At 39.7% G+C, this 19,256-nt stretch overlaps 1 protein-coding gene across 1 annotated transcript in view; it reads left to right on the top strand.

Moving 5' to 3' along the window:
- Positions 1 to 646: 646 nt before the first annotated feature.
- LOC126413198 (myogenesis-regulating glycosidase-like) overlaps positions 647 to 19,256 on the top strand; it is a 56,797-nt gene continuing 38,187 nt past the window's right edge. Inside the window, exons 1-2 of the mRNA XM_050083094.1 lie at positions 647 to 718; positions 1,959 to 1,968. Coding sequence (XP_049939051.1) covers positions 647 to 718; positions 1,959 to 1,968 — 82 coding nt within the window. The remainder of the gene's footprint in view (positions 719 to 1,958; positions 1,969 to 19,256) is intronic.

The raw sequence follows: 19,256 nt of genomic DNA, 5'->3' as shown, positions 1-19,256 counted from the left end.
AAAACCAGATGCATAATTTGCGCGTAGTTGAGGTTACCCTAACGAGGAAGTTAGTTCTCAGAGTAATTCGGAAAACTCTAACTGGTCTCAATAGGTCCCCATTCAATGACCAGTAATAGAGGTGAGGGCATGGAACGAGTTAAAAGCAGTTTTATTAGATACAGCAGCCGTGGTATCTGAAAAAGACCTGTATCAAGAAGATATTACTCAGGCAGTAATCAATGCACAAATACTTTAAGAGTCCCCACATTACTGGACACTAGAGCTACCATAAATATAGTTTTACAGGGTTTGTTTGATCAGTCACAAAAGCGAGGTCACATACCAACGCTCCCAGTCCAAGACTGTAAACCGAAACAGCTGTAGGATGTAAGACTAAAGGCGCAAAATTGCAGTAATGGATTGCTATTCAAATTGATAGCTTCTCTTCACAATACCTTTTTTTGTGATTGAAAGGCTAGCAGTAAAGTGCCTTATAGTCATGGACACCTTTAGGAAGCACCAAGCAGAAATTGACATTGATAAGGAGAAGTGTCATTTCTTCATGAACAACCAACAATATTCATTAAACCTAGTTAAGTCAAATACAAGAGAAAGCAAACCAAAACACATTACTGGCTTTCAAATACAATTCTATCCTACCATCATGTTTGTTAACACACCGGGCACTGGGCAATCACAGGAAGTGGAGATCGGCCCTGACATCATGCACAATAAGGTAAGTGAGGCAGTGAGTATCAAGTGACGCCCTGGCATAATCAAAGGATACAAATACAAAATGGAGGTGTACCAACATGAAACCTGCTTTTCGTCTTATCCCATTCCATCAGCCAAGAATGAGGGTGTCAGGAAAGATCAATAGAATGCGAAATGGAGAAATAATACAACCATCATTATTCCCACACTGTAGCCCCATTTTAGCAGTTAGCAAATCAGATGGTAGTGTGTGGAGCAACAACTTCTAAAATTCCATAACGTTAAGTACCTCATCATAATAGATCTCTGAGCCTTGTACTGGCAAATTGCACTACATGAAGATAGCTGTAAGTACACTGCCTTTGCATGTGGGGGCAAAAGCTATTCACAAGTGACAACTGCTGTACACTGGGCCATTTGTTATGTCAAAAATCCCTCACCCAGAAGCCTATAAGTGATAAGGAAAAAGGGCTATACCCATACAGAGATTTACATGAGTTTCTTTGTGCTACACAGAATTTGACACTGGTCAACCATGAGTTGGAGCAATGTCTATAAATGTATATAAGAGATTGAATATACTTATTAATTGATGTTTGGTATTTAGGAAAGATTTCATTTTGCTATTTCATGTGTGTTGCCTTATCAGAATGTAAGTTTTAGTTATATAAGATTTTAATTGTGTGTTTACGAGCCATAGAAGCTCAGAAAACATTATCCTCACTGTGTGTGAGAAATTATTTAATGTGATACTACACTGTTTCAACAACAGTAATTGTGTGATTGAGATGCGGTGCATGGAAGTGGAGTAGAGCAGTCAGGACAGAACTGCACACATGCAGTAGCCAGCTTTAAGGTTGGCAACCTCTGCACATGTGCACAGCACAGTGTAAGCTGACAGACTGCTGCCAGACGACACTCGTACATTAGCAAAGAAATGCCAATTAGTCTACACTTAGAGATAACTCTGTAATATAAGTTAACTGCTAAGGAAATAAAACGTCTATATTACAGAACAAAACTAAGATTGAGAAATTCAGGAGAACTAAGCTAATATACGGAGGACAAAGTAAATGCTATCTACAGAAAACTAGCTACACACTGTGATACTATGCACAAGCTATTTACATTTACTCAAGTGGGTATTTACAAGCTACATGAAAGGGGATAATTACATGAGGAATGAAGAAATACAAACTATTCTTGAATATAGTATGAGAGATAGGATTGTGCCCCATGTATGACAACACTTTTCTTTTCAGGTGCAGAAAGGTAAGTGAAAACGACAACTGCAGTACAAACATGTGTGCTCTTACAAGTCATAAAAACACTGAGAAAGACTGAACTGCATACTGATGGAAATTGAATATTGGAAGTGTGATGGATTAGTAGCCAGTGAGCAACTATTCACGTAGTTTGAAGTTAATATTTAAGTGTCCTTCCAGCAAACGGGTCATGTCCTTGATACAATAGGTGTTTTGTACCAGAGCATAAGGGCTGCACCGAAAATAAGTAATTATCTGAGTAAAAATATGTGTGAGTGTGATGGTGAGAATGTGTGCATGAAAAGCTGCACTAAGCCAGGTGTATGAAAATGTTGAACTTAGGTCTTGGGGTACATACTAAAAACGGATCGGACCAAGCATTACAAGTCCATGCGATTGAGAAAAGCGCCAAGCAGGACATTTGCGCATGAACACAAGTTGTCTCAACATCGTTTTACACTTTTTCAATGGCACAATTCTCGTAGAGATATATTCATGCACAACAGAATACAAAAGTGTGATATAATGCAGCAAAAGGAAGTATAAGTACACTGTTTACAGTCAATGATGACTTTTGTATAACACAGTATTGTAATATCAGAATAATCATGAAGTAAATGGATTAACATGAGTTGACAGTCGTGAAATGATGGACTCGATAGTTCCTTGGTGATAAACGAAGCATTGCAGTACTAGAGTAAAAATGAATGCTTCTTCCTGTCTTTAATGTATCAAATAGACCAGTAGAAACATCCTAGTAAACTTGTCTGAGACGTAGCTAAATGCAGTCATGCAGGCTTATCGGGATTTCATGTGAAATCCTTGGGCTAGTAGGACAGAGTGGATGCGGTTATATTTGTGGAAAGGGGCCAAAATAAGTTACTGTCAGCTGCACTCTGCATGTAAACTTTATTTCTTAAAACACATAATCACACAAGCAAGAATCAAAACCCTCGAAGTTTGAACGAAAGACCTTCTTTGATTTAATTTAGATCAGCTAAAGGCCACATCGAAAATCCAAGGCACAAGGCCTAAGCAAGGAAATGAGGTACAGGAGTTCTTCTGGTGGTTTCACTTCTTTAGAAATTTTTTTTTATCTTCAATATAAATAGGCTGAAAGCCTTAGATTAAATTTTTTCCATAGAACTCGGCTGAAGGCCTCACATTAATCTAGAACAGTGTTACGGCTTAAGGCCGAGACAAAGATCTTCAAAGTTTAATCTAAATAGGCTGAAAACTCGGCTGAGGGTCGCATATCAACAGAACAATTTAATTTCATAAGACCAAGGAAGAAGAGCTTTCAATTTGAAAAGGCTGAAGGTCTCGTACTAAAGAATAACCATCTTATGACTTAAGGGCAAGACAAAGATTTTGAATTTTTAATTTACGAGAGATTAAAACTCCTCTGAACGCCACACACCACGCGAAAAACAATTTTACAGCTTAAGGCCTAAAGGAAAGAGCTTCAAAATTTCAACTAAGATAGGCTAAAGGCTTTATCCTAAAATGCTTCACATACCTCTTGGCTGAATGCCACATACGAAACCCAAACAATCTCACGGCTTAAAGCTCAGACAAAGAAATATCCAGTTTTTTTGTTTAAGCTGGAAAACACAGCTGAAGGCACATAAAACCAGAAAACATTTTTTACGGATTACGGCCTTGGCAAAATTTTTCAACTTTTGATTTGAACAGGCTGAAACCTCGGCTGAAGGCCACATACCAACTTGAAACAAATTTACGGCTTTAGATCTAGTCACAAGCAATTTTCAATTTTAATTTTGAAAAGCTGAAACTCGGTTGAAGACCACATACCAAACAAGAAACAATTTTTTTACAGCTTAAGGCCTAAGAAGAGAAGCCATGCAATTTTAATAAGCTAAAACTCGACTGAGGGTCACACAGAGCACTTAAGACTGAAAAGGAAATCACTAAGTAAAACACAAGAAGCGGCGCTCAGAAGGTTCCAAGTGTCAGCCTGGGAAAGTAACACGAACACGTTTAGGTCAGAGAGGCAGCCAGACTGACAACCTCTTAATCGGAAGGCAACCCAACCGAAATGAAGCTTACTAACCAACCAACAAGATCAGTTCTGCTCCACCTGACCGGCAAAACGACTACAAGATGTCAACAACACAATGTTCTGGATACTGGTGCCCAATCCAGCCAAGTCAGAATAAACGCCCAAAACTACCAACACACCTCAGCTGTCGAACTACATGCCATGCTGGACGGCATCAACATGATGAGGAAAATGCACAGCCGAAAATTACATCAACGCCCAGGGCAGGTAACCGAAACATCAACGGCCACAAGGCAGAAGATACCACTGGTACACGCGATTAATAAAGGAATGAATTAAATTAAGTTAAACACCACATAGTAAAACGACTGCAACTCCAGCCAACTTCAATGCACACATGTTGTTGCTCTGCAGGAATCTCCAGAAAGTGACAACCAGGATCAAACGAAGAGATGTGATAGCAGATGAGGCTTGAAAGTAGGTTAAGTGAGCACTCAACTTTTGTGTCCAAGATGGGTGGGCGACGAACTTCGTAACCCTCGCAAGAAGTGCCTCACAACTCCAACTGCACATGCACACCGCCAGCGGCTCCGGCTTGACTTCGCGCCATAGAGACTTCCTCGCTGTTCTTCGCCAACCAACCGACTGCTTACACCTGGACACTGTCAAAAGACCAAACACACGTCGTCCGATGAGACGACGGACCGAACAACCAACCAATGGTCGTTCCTGCTCCAGCCTTCTTCAGTCGGACAGTGCATATGTGTCGCCAGCGATCGGCGAGTACTGGCTGTCCACACTTCACTGGTGCTGTGCCCCAACGCTCCTTCGTCGCCGACCGCTGCTCCGTGCCCGACTGCACTGCTGGTCCGTCTCCTACTTACTTCCAGACACACGACGGTCCGGAAACACTATCGTTCCAAAGAAGGTACGACAGTGCACTTACCGATAAGTGCCACTCATGGGCAAGTAAGGCAGAAGTTAGTGACGCCAGTAAATGTAATAAGAAAACGAGGCGGCAGTACTGTAAAAGAAGATGACAAACAATAAATGGCATGAACACGAGCCACGCACGACTCATCATGTTAGGAAGATTTCTTCCCCAGCATCTGTCACTATGGATACTCGCCCGTCAAGTGTGATGTATGAACACAAAACTTACGCAAGTCATGTTGTAATGTTGTATGCAAATATTTTATCATTACCGGAAGATTAGATTGAAAAAATGATAACCTCTGTAATGTTAAAGATGAGAGTGAATACAGTCTGATGACATATAAACATTCAAAAGGGTAACATCCAAGAGCAAAATGTGACAAAAATGATAATGTGAAAACTGAAATATCTTTCGTGACATATAATCAGAAGAAATGTACATAATATTAACAATCATAAATGTATAATTTCTGTACAGTGTATGCGTAAATTTTTGTAGAATACTTTTGTAAAGAAATCTAAGTGCCATGTGAAAATGTATATGTACAGAATAAGAAATACGCAAATCCGGGGTGTTAATATATTTTAAAATGTAAATACTTAGGTTATCATAACAATGATGAAATGTAAAAACTATGTATATAACACAATGTATAGCCGATTTTTTTTTCAGAAACAACTAAACAAACATGGCAAATTTAAACAGATGCAAATTGCCCAAGATTGACAATCTTTTACAGAACCTCGAAATTTAGTCAGACTTCAATGCGAGGTACTTATAACAGTTTCCACAACGAAACTTTGTCTCGAAACCTGGAAGAACATCCAAAGAGTTATATTAGCACAAATAAGCCATCGGTCACAAATATTAAGTCAAAATTGACCAGGTTTCTACGCTACTATGAGCATCGTCTTCAGAATTAAACTAACTGTTCTAAAACATATTAGATATATAATACATTAACAAAATTAAAGTTTGTACTGACTGGAAAAAAGATGCAGTACTTACAAGTCACATTTAAAAAAAATCTAAGCCGGAAAGGCGACGTCATTAATTGTTGTTGTTGTTGTCTTCAGTCCTGAGACTAGTTTGATGCAGCTCTACTTTATCCTGTGCAAGCTTCTTCATCTCCCAGTACTTACTGCAACCTACTTCCTTCTGAATCTGCTTAGTGTATTCATATCTTGGTCTCCCTCTACGATTTTTACCCTCCACGCTGCCCTCCAATACTAAATTGGTGGTCCCTTGATGCCTGAGAACATGTCCTACCAACCAGTCCCTTCTTCTTGTCAAGTTGTGCCACAAACTCCTCTTCTCCCCAATCCTATTCAATACCTCCTCATTAGTTATGTGATCTACCCATCTAATCTTCAGCATTCTTCTGTAGCACCACATTTCGAAAGCTTCTATTCTCTTCTTGTCCAAACTATTTATCGTCCATGTTTCACTTCCATACATGGCTACACTCCATACAAATACTTTCACAAACGACTTCCTGACACTTAAATCTATACTCGATGTTAACAAATTTCTCTTCTTCAGAAACGCTTTCCTTGCCGTTGCCAGTCTACATTTTATATCCTCTCTACTTCGACCAGCATCAGTTATTTTGCTCCCCAAATAGCAAAACTCCTTTACTACTTTAAGTGTCTCATTTCCTAATCTAATACCCTCAGCATCACCCGACTTAATTCGACTACATTCCATTATCCTCGTTTTGCTTTTGTTCATGTTCATCTTATATCCTCCTATCAAGACACTGTCCATTCTGGTCATCTGCTCTTCCAAGTCCTTTGCTGTCTCTGACAGAATTACAATGTCATCAGCGAACCTCATTGTTTTTATTTCTTCTCCATGGACTTTATTACCTACTCCGAATTTTTCTTTTGTTTCCTTTACTGCTTGCTCAATATAGAGATTGAATAACATCGGGGACAGGCTACAACCCTGTCTCACTCCCTTCCCAACCGCTGCTTCCCTTTCATGCTCCTCGACTCTTATAACTGCCATCTGGTTTCTGTACAAACTGTAAATAGCCTTTCGCTCCCTGTATTTTACCCCTGCCACCTTTAGAATTTGAAAGAGAGTATTCCAGTCAACATTGTCGAAAGCTTTCTCTAAGTCTACAAATGCTAGAAATGTATGATTGCCTTTCCTTAATCTATTTTCTAAGATAAGTCGTAGGGTCAGTATTGTCTCACGTGTTCCAACATTTCTGCAAAATCCAAACTGATCTTCGCCGAAGTCGGCTTCTACCAGTTTTCCCATTCGTCTGTAAAGAATTGGCGTTAGTATTTTGCAGCTGTGACTTATTAACCTGATAGTTCGGTAATTTTCACATCTGTCAACACCTGATTTCTTTGGGATTGTAGTTGTAAATAAGATGGCGAGCCGCAACCCTTCTTCATTCAAGTACGAGCAGCCCTTAGCGGCTCGCCATCTTATTTACAACCATTAATGACGTCGCCTTTCCGGCTTAGATTTTTTTAAATGTGACTTTTAAGTATTGCATCTTTTTCCAGTCAGTACAATCTTTCATTTTATTAATGTATTATATACCTAATACGTTTTAGAACAATTAGTTTAATTCTGAAGATGTCGCTCATAGTAGCGTCGAAACTTGGTCAATTTTGACTTAATATTTATGACCGAGGCTTATTTGTTGTAATATAATTCTGACACCGTCACTGAACCTTAGCAGCTAAAGTCAACGTTTTACATCCAAAGAGATTCTGGTCGTGTGAAGTATGTTAATTGCAAGAAACAATCATTGCCTTCCCTGCGTGATAGCAATGGAGATACTATCGAAGATAGTGCTGCCAAAGAGTATTAATAAACACAGCCTTCCGAAATGCCTTCACAAAATACGACGAAGTAAATATTCCATAACTCGAATCACGAACAGCTGCCAATATGAGTAACGTAGAAGTAAACATCCTCGGAGTAGCGAAGCAACTTACATCACTTAATAAAAGCAAGTATTCTGGTCCAGACTGTATACTAACTAGGTTCTTTTCAGAGTATGCTGACGCATTAGCTCCATACTTAACACTCATATACGACCGTTCGCTCGACGAAAGATCCGTACCCAAGAACTGAAAAGTTGCACAGGTCACACCAATATTTAAGAAAGGTAGTAGGAGAAATCCACTTAATTTTGGGCATATATCATTAACGTCAATATTCAGAAGGATTTTGGAACATATATTGTGTTCGAACATTATGAATTACTTCGAAGAAACCTGTCTATTGACACACAGTCAACATGAGTTTAGAAAGCATTGCTCTTGTGAAACACAACTAACTCTTTATTCGCATGAAGTGTTGAGTGCTATTGACAAGGGATTTCAGATCGATTCCGTATTTCTGGATTTCCGAAAGACTTTTGACACTGTACCACACAAGTGGCTTATAGTGAAAATGCGTGCTTATGGAGTATCATCTATGTGACTGGGCCGGCCGGAGTGGCCGGGCGGTTCTAGGAGCTACAGTCTGGAACCGAGCGACCGCTACGGTCGCAGGTTCGAATCCTGCCTCGGGCATGGAAGTGTGTGATGTCCCTAGGTTAGTTAGGTTTAATTAGTTCTAAGTTCTAGGCGACTGATGACCTCAGAAGTTAAGTCGCATAGTGCTCAGAGCCATTTTTTTTATGTGACTGGATTTGTGATTTCCTGTCAGAGAGGTCAGAATTCCTAGTAACTGACGAAAAGTCATCGAGCAAAACAAAGTGATTTCTGGCGTTCCCCAAGGTAGTGTTATAGGCCCTTTGCTGTTCATTATGTATATAAACGATTTGGGAGACAATATAACCAGCCGTCTTAGGTTGTGATCAGATGACGCCGTCGTTTATCGACTAGTAAAGTCATCAAACGATTTAAAAAAATTGCAAAACGATTTAGAAAATCAATGGTGCGAAAATTGGCAGTCGACCCTAAATAACGAAAAGTGTGAGGTCATCCACATGAGTGCTAAAAGGAATTCGTTAAACTTCGGTTACGCGATAAATCAATCAAATCTAAAAGCCGTAAATTTAACTAAATACCTCGGAATTACAATTGCAAACAACTTAAATTGTAAGGAACACATACAAAATGTTGTGGGGAAGGCTAACCAAAGACTGCGTTTTATTGGCAGGACACTCAGAAAATGTAACGGATCTATTAAGGAGAATGCCTAAACTACGCTTCTCCGTCCTCTTTTAGAATACTGATGCGAGGTGTGAGGTCCTTACCAGATAGGACCGACGTAGTACGTCGATATAGTTTAAAGAATGGCAGCAAGTTTTGAATAATCGCGAAATATTGGAGAGAGTGTCACTGAAATGGTACAGGATTTGGACTGATCACCATTAAAAGAAAGGCGTTTTTCGTTGCGACGGAATCTTCTCACGAAATTCCAATAACCATATTTCTCCTCTGAATGCGAAAACATTTTGTTGACACCGACCTACATAGGGAAAAACGATCACTGTGATAAAATATGGGAAATCAGAACTCGTACGGAAAGATATAGGTGTTCGTTCCTTCCGCGCACAATACAAGATTGGAATAATAGAGAATTGTGAAGGTGGTTTTATGAACCCTCTTCCAGGCACTTAAATGTGATTTTCAGGGTATCCTTGTAGATGTAGAAATGCATATGTGAGTTAATAACCGAAAATGTTCTACGAACCCGCAATTCCGTGTGTTCTCTCGGACTCATTTCGGTGGACTCCTTCATTCGATTCCTCATCAGGGATTCATACAACTTGATTTTCACAGCCATTCGTTTGATAACACCGTCTAGTTCTGTTAATCGCACATTGAGAGTTCTGTTGAGTGCTTCAAATTTTCCCTATACACATGCCTCATGTCGCTGGATTCTGTCATTCTGCCTTGCCACCTTGGAATCAAATGTCTCGCCATTGGTAGCTGCTGCCTTGACAATGCTATCCATTTCTGCTAACCTAGTGCCGATCTCTTCGATACATGAATCGTTTCACTGTATTCTGTCATGCATCTGCTCCAACTGCAATTCACCTTTCACAATACCTGCTTTGACACCACTATAGAATTCCGTTGATCTTGCGTTCATTTTTCCTGTCGATGTATAAACGTATGTCTGGCTTTTGCTTCATGCCATGGAAATGAATGCACTACACACGTGCTAATTTATTCATAGCCCACAATATACTGATTCGGTTACGTAATTGCACGTTACCTTTTATGCGGAATCTCCTGTTAGTTTCCTCTACGTTGGCTGTCATTCAGTTTCTTGGATCTGAGCACTATGGCACTTAACAGCTATGTTCATTAGTCCCCTAGAACTTAGAACTACTTAAACCTAACTAACCTAAGGACAGCACACAACACCCAGCCATCACGAGGCAGAGAAAATCCCTGATCCTGCCGGGAATCGAACCCGGGAACCCGGGCGTGGGAAGCGAGAACGCTACCGCACGACCACGAGATGCGGGCTCGCTTTCTTCATTTTATAAATAGCCAGAAATCAATGCCGTGAATTATTCCAGCAATCCACACATACGGTAACGAATTCGTTGAATGGCATGTCTGTTTCCTCATGCACTTGGGTAATATATTCTGAATTCATACTGTTCTGTATGAAAGCGATAATAAGATCCGCGTTATCCCTCACCAACTGCTTCAGTATCCTGAAGTACGTGTGGTTCAAATAGAAGGAATCGACTTTCATATGGCGGTCAAAATAGGAATATTTACAAATCACGACGTGCCTTTCCACTGCGACATCATCAAGTATATATAAGATGTTGGCTTTACTTTCCCAGACAGTGGAATACCGCTAAAAGCCTGGTACATCACTTCGTTGATGTCATGCTAAATCTCCTAGAATAGCTGATATTTCGGCTGAAGTAATGTTTTTGAAAAACAAAACAAATGCTTGGAGCGGCTCCAGACCAGTACGATAGAACAACAATCGGCTTCCTGCAACCTGAGCGTCCGACAAATACAGCACGTATGATACGGGAAGTAATGCTGCGTTGTTTTTCTTCATCTTCTGGTTTTCAGTATCATCGCAGGACTAGTCGGTTACTACGTATAGTTTCTGTTGATGGTCAAATGTATCATCTTGTAATCGAATCCCAATTCATGTGACTATATCCAAGAACTTCTAAACAGATACCGGTGCATAAATTGCGCAATGATGCCATCTATCATTACTTTGAAGATATACTGGCATGGCTCAGCCAATAAACAGCCTCTGTATGCCACTAATGCCCAGTTCCTATTCATGTATATGAGAAACGAAAGCAAATCAAAGATACAGTATCTTTACTCAAACAAGGACTGACAATGCCACACCACCTGAAAAGTTCAAAAGAAAGGAGCTCGGCAGACGCACTTTTATCATTCTGAAGCCTGAAGTACCACATATTGGGGAAATTGTTCCTATTACACAGCAGTGACTCTTCCTAAACAACTTATTTTACAACAGTGAGCCCTCATACACACCCTACTTAGAAATGAGTTACAAATCCGCACTAGCTTTAGTCACAAAATATTTATCCGTATGCATGCGACAGACACAGGTTCAAAGTAACCCTACTTTGTAAGTAAAATCTAGTAAGAGGCAAAATCTAAATAATAAATAAGCGTTGCTGAGTGCCCAAATTTTAACGGTTTACTCTCTAGGCCACCCCCGTTTTCAAAACTCTTCGTCCGTGATCGAGAAACACCACACACAACTTGTTTCGTGTGTACAGTAACACTGTTGCGAATTCTGAGACGGCTACGCACGGCAAATGACTGCAATTTTTACGTTTCATTCCTAAGATACCGATCTCGAACAGCAATGAAAACTTTCTCCATATTTTTATCCATTTCCGAGACACATAGGTTCAAATTTACCCTACTTGTACATGGAAAATACGCACGTAAAATTCAGTGTGAAGCGAAAACGTAGTTTATAAAGTGACGTACCAGGCGGAAATATTCTGTTTAGTGTGTCCGTTATAACCTGGGACCCCAAGTTATAGTACTGAAGCACTTGCAAAACTTTTTTGTATGTAAAATCCGTTCAGAGGTGTAAAGTTAGTTTTGCTTATTTCAGTTTCACGTAAGGAAACTATCTAAATTTTACTGACCAATACATTTCCTTTCAAAAGTGTTACACGCCATGCAGGACAAGGAAACAAAAATCCAGCGAGAAAATGCTCCCGTCGGAGCAGAAAAAAGGCAAATTTGTTTATATCCATTCAAAAGTCTCTGAGTAAGAAGTGTTGTACCAGCTGCCTCATTCTACTTTCCTAAACACATTTAAAATTTTTCCCAAAATGCTTGGCATGCGAGCATATTCGCGCTTTTTTTATGCTGAGAGAGAAGACGACAGTTGCAGTGGCAATGAAACGGAAAAGTAATAAATACACACTCGTAAATACACAGTGCTTGTACTATAGAAAGAGCGAAGGAGACAGTGTGTGTGAGAGAGGGACACAGTGGCAATGGATCATAGCTGACAGTGACAGAACATAGCTTACAAAAGAGTCTAGGAGAGCAGAACACTGGTAATAGAAGGAGACAGTGCCATGGAGGAGGAATAAAGTGAAAGGGAATGTGGAGGAGGGTAAGAGCCAGTGATAATGAGAGAATGAGTATATGACAAGGACTACGAGGAATTCAGTCGTCTACTTCTACAACTACTTCAAAGTCATTTTCAGACGCCACGCCTCTATTCACACCTTTAGGGCCACTTGCAGTCACATTTCATGTCTTGTGTAACTGTTAGGAAGAGAGGTAACGTTAACTGTTCACGTCTGATGTAGCTATGCTAATGCACGTTTAGTCGCACCAGAAAATTTAAATCCAGAAACGCAGGCAGGAATGGATGCGCGCGGATTAAGAAACGTTATTGCGCGTCTGCAACTGGTTGAAGATAATTCCTTTGAGTTTCGGGTAAGGCTTGATATTTACCTCGACTCCCCAGCAACGTACAACAATGCCGGCATGGCTGCTTCGGCTGTACACTCCACGTATTTACGTGCTTTCCGAAAATGTCTATTTAAAAATGCAAGTCCTCGTCACATCGGGATGTAGAGTTTACAACGTAGCTCGATGGAAAGAGAAAAACTTGCGATCTCCGCTTGTTATAACTTTCAATTAAGACAATACTGGGGGAGTGCAAGTACATATGTCTTCATCGCACCAGATCAAAAGACTGATAGACACCGAAATCGATGGAACACCAATCGAGGTATATAAAATAATTGATAGTACAGTTTTCAGTTTCTGTTAGCTTACTCAGATATGATCATATCTCCATACTGTACGAGAATGGCGCGGATAAGAATAATTACAAATATTTATTTATATGTGTAGGCCATTTAAAGAACGAACAAACCTGCTCCTTCCGCCCTCCCACACTGTATACTAACGTGATCCATACAGTGGACATCAGTATACAATGCATTATACTATTTGCACCGTTTTTGTACTTCAAAGTCTTGACCTGTCGGGGTACTGAGACCTTTATTCGTCGCCAAGATTGTCTTGTGTACTCCCAGGAGGAGTAATTACATAACATATATATCTAATTTCGTTTAATGTACACTTTACAAAGTATTACTGCTACTGTTTACAAAAATTTTTAACGGTTACGTCAACAGGCGCATTTCAATTCAGAGTCTTTACTTTGATTATTGGAATCTTACCACTGGTATTGCGGCACTTTCAGGCGCACCCACCTCGCCTGATGTCTGTCCCTCGTGCACTTGAGTTTGTTAATGCTGCAATTAAGTTGAGCTGACCATGAAAGTGCTACAATTTCACTTATTTATCCAAAGCCAATAAAAGTGTTCATCCCATTTCTGCAGTGTGGTGCGCTGAGGCTTGTGCATAGAGGAACAATCGATGCTGTGGTGAGGAGGTTATCATTTACGGTCCAGGCGTTTGTTCCTGTCGTATATATACGTGTTCTCATCAACATAAAACGTCTGATGGGGCTCAGGTTTGTATTTTGTTCTTATTTTCTGTATGTTTTAAAAAATCCATCCACATTCACGTTATTAAGTGCAGCCAATCTACCTACTGATGTCGGTTCTGCTTTACAGAAAGAAAACTTTAACCATTCCATGACATTTAACCAAAATCTTTTTCAGCCATCTTTTTAGCTTCGTTAAATCTGTGTTATATATTCTGAAATTCACCATAACCATAGGTAATTCGAGTTAAGACAGACCTTGTCCGTCCAAAATTTATTCTGTCCAAATCAATGACATATTGTTCCAATTCTTGGAATTGGTCATTATAAAGTGTATTTTAAACCTGCCTGCATTTTGTGGTAATTCCTGAAATAAAGTAAGTAGTGTAAATTATTAGGTCAACAATGAGATTTTCGGAAAATTAAATGACAAGATTTTGTTTTATTTTTAGTGAAAAGTTATGAGATAAAATATTTCCAGGATGTGCGCTGATATGAAACTTCCGGGCAGATTAAAGCTGTATGCCAGACCAACACTCAAACTCGGGACCTTTGCCTTTCGTGGGCAAGTGCTCTACCAACTGAGCTACCGCGAAACGCAAAGGTCCCGAGATCGTGTCTCAGTCCGGCAGTTTTAATCTTCTAGGAAGTTTCAGATAAAATATTAATTGAAAATGAGATTTTCAGTATATTCAATATGAATGAGTGCTGAGCCTACTTCAGCAGTATATTTTTTTACATAGCTACATAAAGTAGCTTCAGTGAAATTGTACTTCCTATTGGAGGAATTAACAGGATTTCCATTTCGTACATGCTGCATTGTCTCTTTCTTTAGTTCCTTGCCCTATATCTGTCGATCTGTCTCCCTTACATAGAACGTTCTCCATATTTATTATGTATCCTGTAATGAAAACGATAAGTATATACTATCACAAAGGAATTAGAAGCATGGCAACGGACAGAACTGGGTAAGATGACGAATTTACTATTTTAAAAATTGGCTCTGAGCGCTATGGGACTTAACACCTCAGGTCATCAGTCCCCTAGAACTTAGAACTACTTAAACCTAACTAACCTAAGGACATCACACACATATGTGCCGGAGGCAGGATACGAACCTGCGACCGTAGATGTCGCACGATTCAAGACTGAAACGCCTAGAGCCGCTCGGCTACTCCGGCTGGCTTTACGATCTTAGCATCTGTATAATTGGTCTCCTTAACTGCAGTTGACATTCTGGATACAGGCTTAAATATCGACAAAATCTTACAGAATAATTTCACTAAACCATCATTAAAGCATCAGTACATCTATAAGGCATAAGAGGAAACAACTTATATTCATTAATGTAGAACTATTACTTACACAACACTTATTTAAACCATAGGAAAAACTGTTTCAAAAGCAGCGCCCACTTCCAAGTCTCTGCTCTCAAGAAAACAAAATGGCCAAGCAAATGTAGTCCAACAGACAAGCCTGTAGTGATCGCTAAGGAAGCGATACCATTGTGCATATGTAGAGTTATTGGACAGATTTAGAAATCATCATCTTTGACTCCTCATCAATTTACCCAAATTTCCCCTTTATATATTACAATGTACTCAAAGAAATCATGGAACGATGACGACTATACAGAACGTTTAACTGCCACAGAGAATGTAGTTCACGCAAAGGAAATATCACGTGTATTAGAGATTCGAGAAAGACGCTTCATTGAATAATAATTTTGGAGACAGTGCTCCAAAGGACTGCTTGCAGAACATTCCCATGTGCACATACCGCAGTACAACATTTAGCTGATTTATGGCAGCCCAGTCTGGTGGATATGAGAAACTATTCATGATCAAATAAAGTTTTCAGACGTATGTAAATGATCATAGAAACATATCACAAATTCTCCTGGGTCCTGCCTGTGAGGGCAAAGACTGGAAAGAAAGTTGTCCAGGTGCTGAAGAACTGCTGCAGGCCAGGATCAATCGGTGTCTTGATAACCTGCAAACTGACTATGGAGACTACAATAAGTACGATAATGTTGTAAGCTGAAAAAATGAATTAAAATTTGTGCAACAGCTGGGACTTCAACCCAAGTCTTGTTGTTTACTAGTTATGTGTGTGGTAGCCATTACACCACAGTAGCAGTGTAGCTAACACAGCTCCACTGACTACACTGGACCAGTGTCCTCCTTAACACAAATTTCATTTATGTCTTCTGCTTATTTTCCCCTGCTTAAATCGTCACTATTGCTGAGGCTCTCCAGTTTTGGAATAGCACCCCAGAATTGGACGTAATGGGGAAATCCTGCTTGTAGGTGATCTGTAGATTTGATATAACTAAACATTCCTTGATACATAGCTGGACTGCTATTGTGATGTAATGGGTACCATGCCTGCCTAGTAAGCAAGGAGACCTTTGTTGAAGCCCCAGCTGTGGCAAGAATTTTAATTCATTTCTTCAGCTTTTATCATTATTGCAGATAAACTTGATACTCACGGAAAATTTAATTCTATCAGATCTGTGGATCACCTGCATCTGCACCTGATTTACAGGAAGGATTTCCCCATTATATCCAAAGCTAGGGTGCTTTTCCATTACCGCAGGGCCTCGAAAACAGATTTAAAAAGAGGGAAATAAGCTGAAGACGAGACTTGGAATTTCTGTTAGGGAGAGCATTCGACTTGGATAGTCCGTGCAACTATCTTACCTAAACTGCTACTGTGGAGTAATGGCTAGCACACCTGCCTAGTAAGCAAAGAGACCTGGATTCAAGTCCCAACCATGGCACAAAGGTTAATTCATTTCTTCAGTTTCTATTACTATCGTAGGTGAAGGTGAGACTCAAAAGTCTCAAGGAAATGTACAATAAGTGTTTGAAATCAGTAATGGAGCGATACAGAATAAACCACTAATCAATATTCTCCCATATGAATGAGTATTGTGGAGAGTCTGAACTGTACCATAAAAACCGTATCTGAATGCAGTTTCGTCCTTGTGGCTCATGATTATGGCTAGACATTCTCTCACAAATTAGTGGGAACATAATCAAGCTAAACATCACAAATTTAAAATAAGACCTATTGATGGTCATGCAAATGAGCCGCTAAATGCAGTACACAGTGGCATGAAGAAGAGGGATCCATGCAAGCAGAAATTCACTGTAGGTGATTTGGTGTGAATTTGAAAATAGAAAGCCCCATTTGAAAAATCTTACCTGAAAGACTCGTGAACAGAGACATTTACAGTTTTCAAAGTGCAACAGACAAACCAGTGAACGTACTTATAGGACAGTGAAGGTGAAGAAACTGCAGGGAGTTCCTACACAGAGGAATTACAGGTGACTTCTGAGGTGGATGTGTTTCCTGTAGCCGGCCGGTGAGGCCGTGCGGTTCTAGGCGCTACAGTCTGGAACCGCGCGACCGCTACGGTCGCAGGTTCGAATCCTGCCTCGGGCATGGATGTGTGTGATGTCCTTAGGTTTAAGTAGCTCTAAGTTCTAGGCAACTGATGACCTCAGAAGTTAAGTCCCATATTGCTCAAAGCCATTTGAACCATTTGCTACAGAAAGTAAGACTTCTTGAATGCAGGTTTTTATTTCGAAATATGCACCAAAACACATTCATTGAATAATAAATGAAAAGCACCAGTTTGCTTTTGTTCTACAATATTATTTTTATTGCTAACCGGTTTTCGGCTTACAAGGCCATCTTCAGGCATTTACTGAGGATTTTCACCAAAGAAGTTAAATGTTAGCAGACAACACTGGAAGAGAAGTAACACATCTGGAGTGAAGTAGAAACATACAGTGAGTAACATCTTTGCAATGAAATAGTAAAAACTGAACAGTACATAAATAACAATGGAGTTGACAGGAAAACCTTTAGCACAATATAAGAACAACATGCCTACATAACGGTATCTATTGATAAACAAAACTATTGAAATAAGATAACCTTAGTACTAGGCAAGGCTGCATCAAGAGGTATGAAACATGGAGAGTGATACACAACCAATTAAAAAAGAAGAGACAGTTGTCAATGTAAATACAGAATACACGAAGAACTTAAGCTATATCAATACGATAAACAGAAATTAATAAATGCAGGAAAATTGAGGTGTTTGAGGGAACCTACAGTTTGAGAGTGTGGTGGTACTGCATTTTAACATTAACTTTATAATCAAAGCAGTGGCTGTATACCAGTTTACATTAAATAAATGAGCAAAGTAAACTATGAACAGTATTTGATGAGACAACTACAAGGGGAGTTAAACATGGACAGTAGTACAAGTACAAGTTAAAAGCAAACCCTTAACTATTGAAACTACAGCATATGTGGAATACAACGACAACTGCAACAAATAAAACAACTTAATGACTACAGGAAAATAGGAATATGTAGGAAGAGAGGGTGTGGGAAGTAATGAACAACAAAGATGATTATATGAAGTTTAGGAGAGGGGAAGTGTTGAGTTGTGTCTGGTCATTTAAGATGAGATATGGACTGTGAGCAAGATGTTTGTTAATTTCCAGGGCTTCCAGCAGGTTGAGTTTGTGGCCTTTGTTTGCTAAGTGAAGTACATGGGACACTGGCTGGTAGTTGTGACCCTCACTCAGTACATGCTCAGCAAATGCAGAGTCTGAATTCTGCAACCTCCAGCTGCGTTCATGTTCAGCCAGCCTAGTTGATATGTCTCTGCCTGACTGACCAATGTAAAATTTGTCACAATCAGAACAGGTGATTTTGTATACCCCACTGTTGGCTAATAACTGGATCTTATCTTTGCTATTAAAAACACACTGGGCTGTAGTGTTCCTGACATAGTAGGAAACCCTATACTTGCAGGATTTCAGTGCTTTGGCTATAGTCTGTGATACCTTACCTAGAAATGGTAGAGTACACCATTTCCTGCAGACAGTGGATGGGGAAGCAGGTGGGGCATAGAGGAGGGGTATAATTTTCCGTTTTTGTTTCCTGTGCAAGATGTGGTCAATAAGAACTGGATTGTAGCCATTGGCTGAGGCAATAAATTTTATTGTATCTAACTCTGCTTTAAAATCATCTCTGGACATTCATTGAACTTTCGCTTGAGTGTATGTACCATCTTAATACTACTGTACGGTGTATTTTGAAATCTGTCGCCATCTACATTGATAGGTCTCATGTTGATCGTAAGATGTTCAGTTCGATATTACTCCCCAATAACTTATGGGAGAATGTGTGCCCAAGTGTATGAATCATGGTGATTAAATTACATCTGTATATGGAGTTTAATGGTCCTCCATAACACTTGCATTTATGTGAGAGAAAGTTGAGTGGTGGAAGGTGGAGGCATTTTCCTACCATTTACTATCTCATACAGCGAAAGGCCAGTAACTGTGTGCACTTTAGAATTGTATGCAGTGGT

Source organism: Schistocerca serialis, chromosome 7, assembly GCF_023864345.2.
Source record: "Schistocerca serialis cubense isolate TAMUIC-IGC-003099 chromosome 7, iqSchSeri2.2, whole genome shotgun sequence".
Lineage (NCBI taxonomy): Eukaryota > Metazoa > Arthropoda > Insecta > Orthoptera > Acrididae > Schistocerca > Schistocerca serialis.
This window is presented reverse-complemented; position numbering and strand designations above follow the sequence as displayed.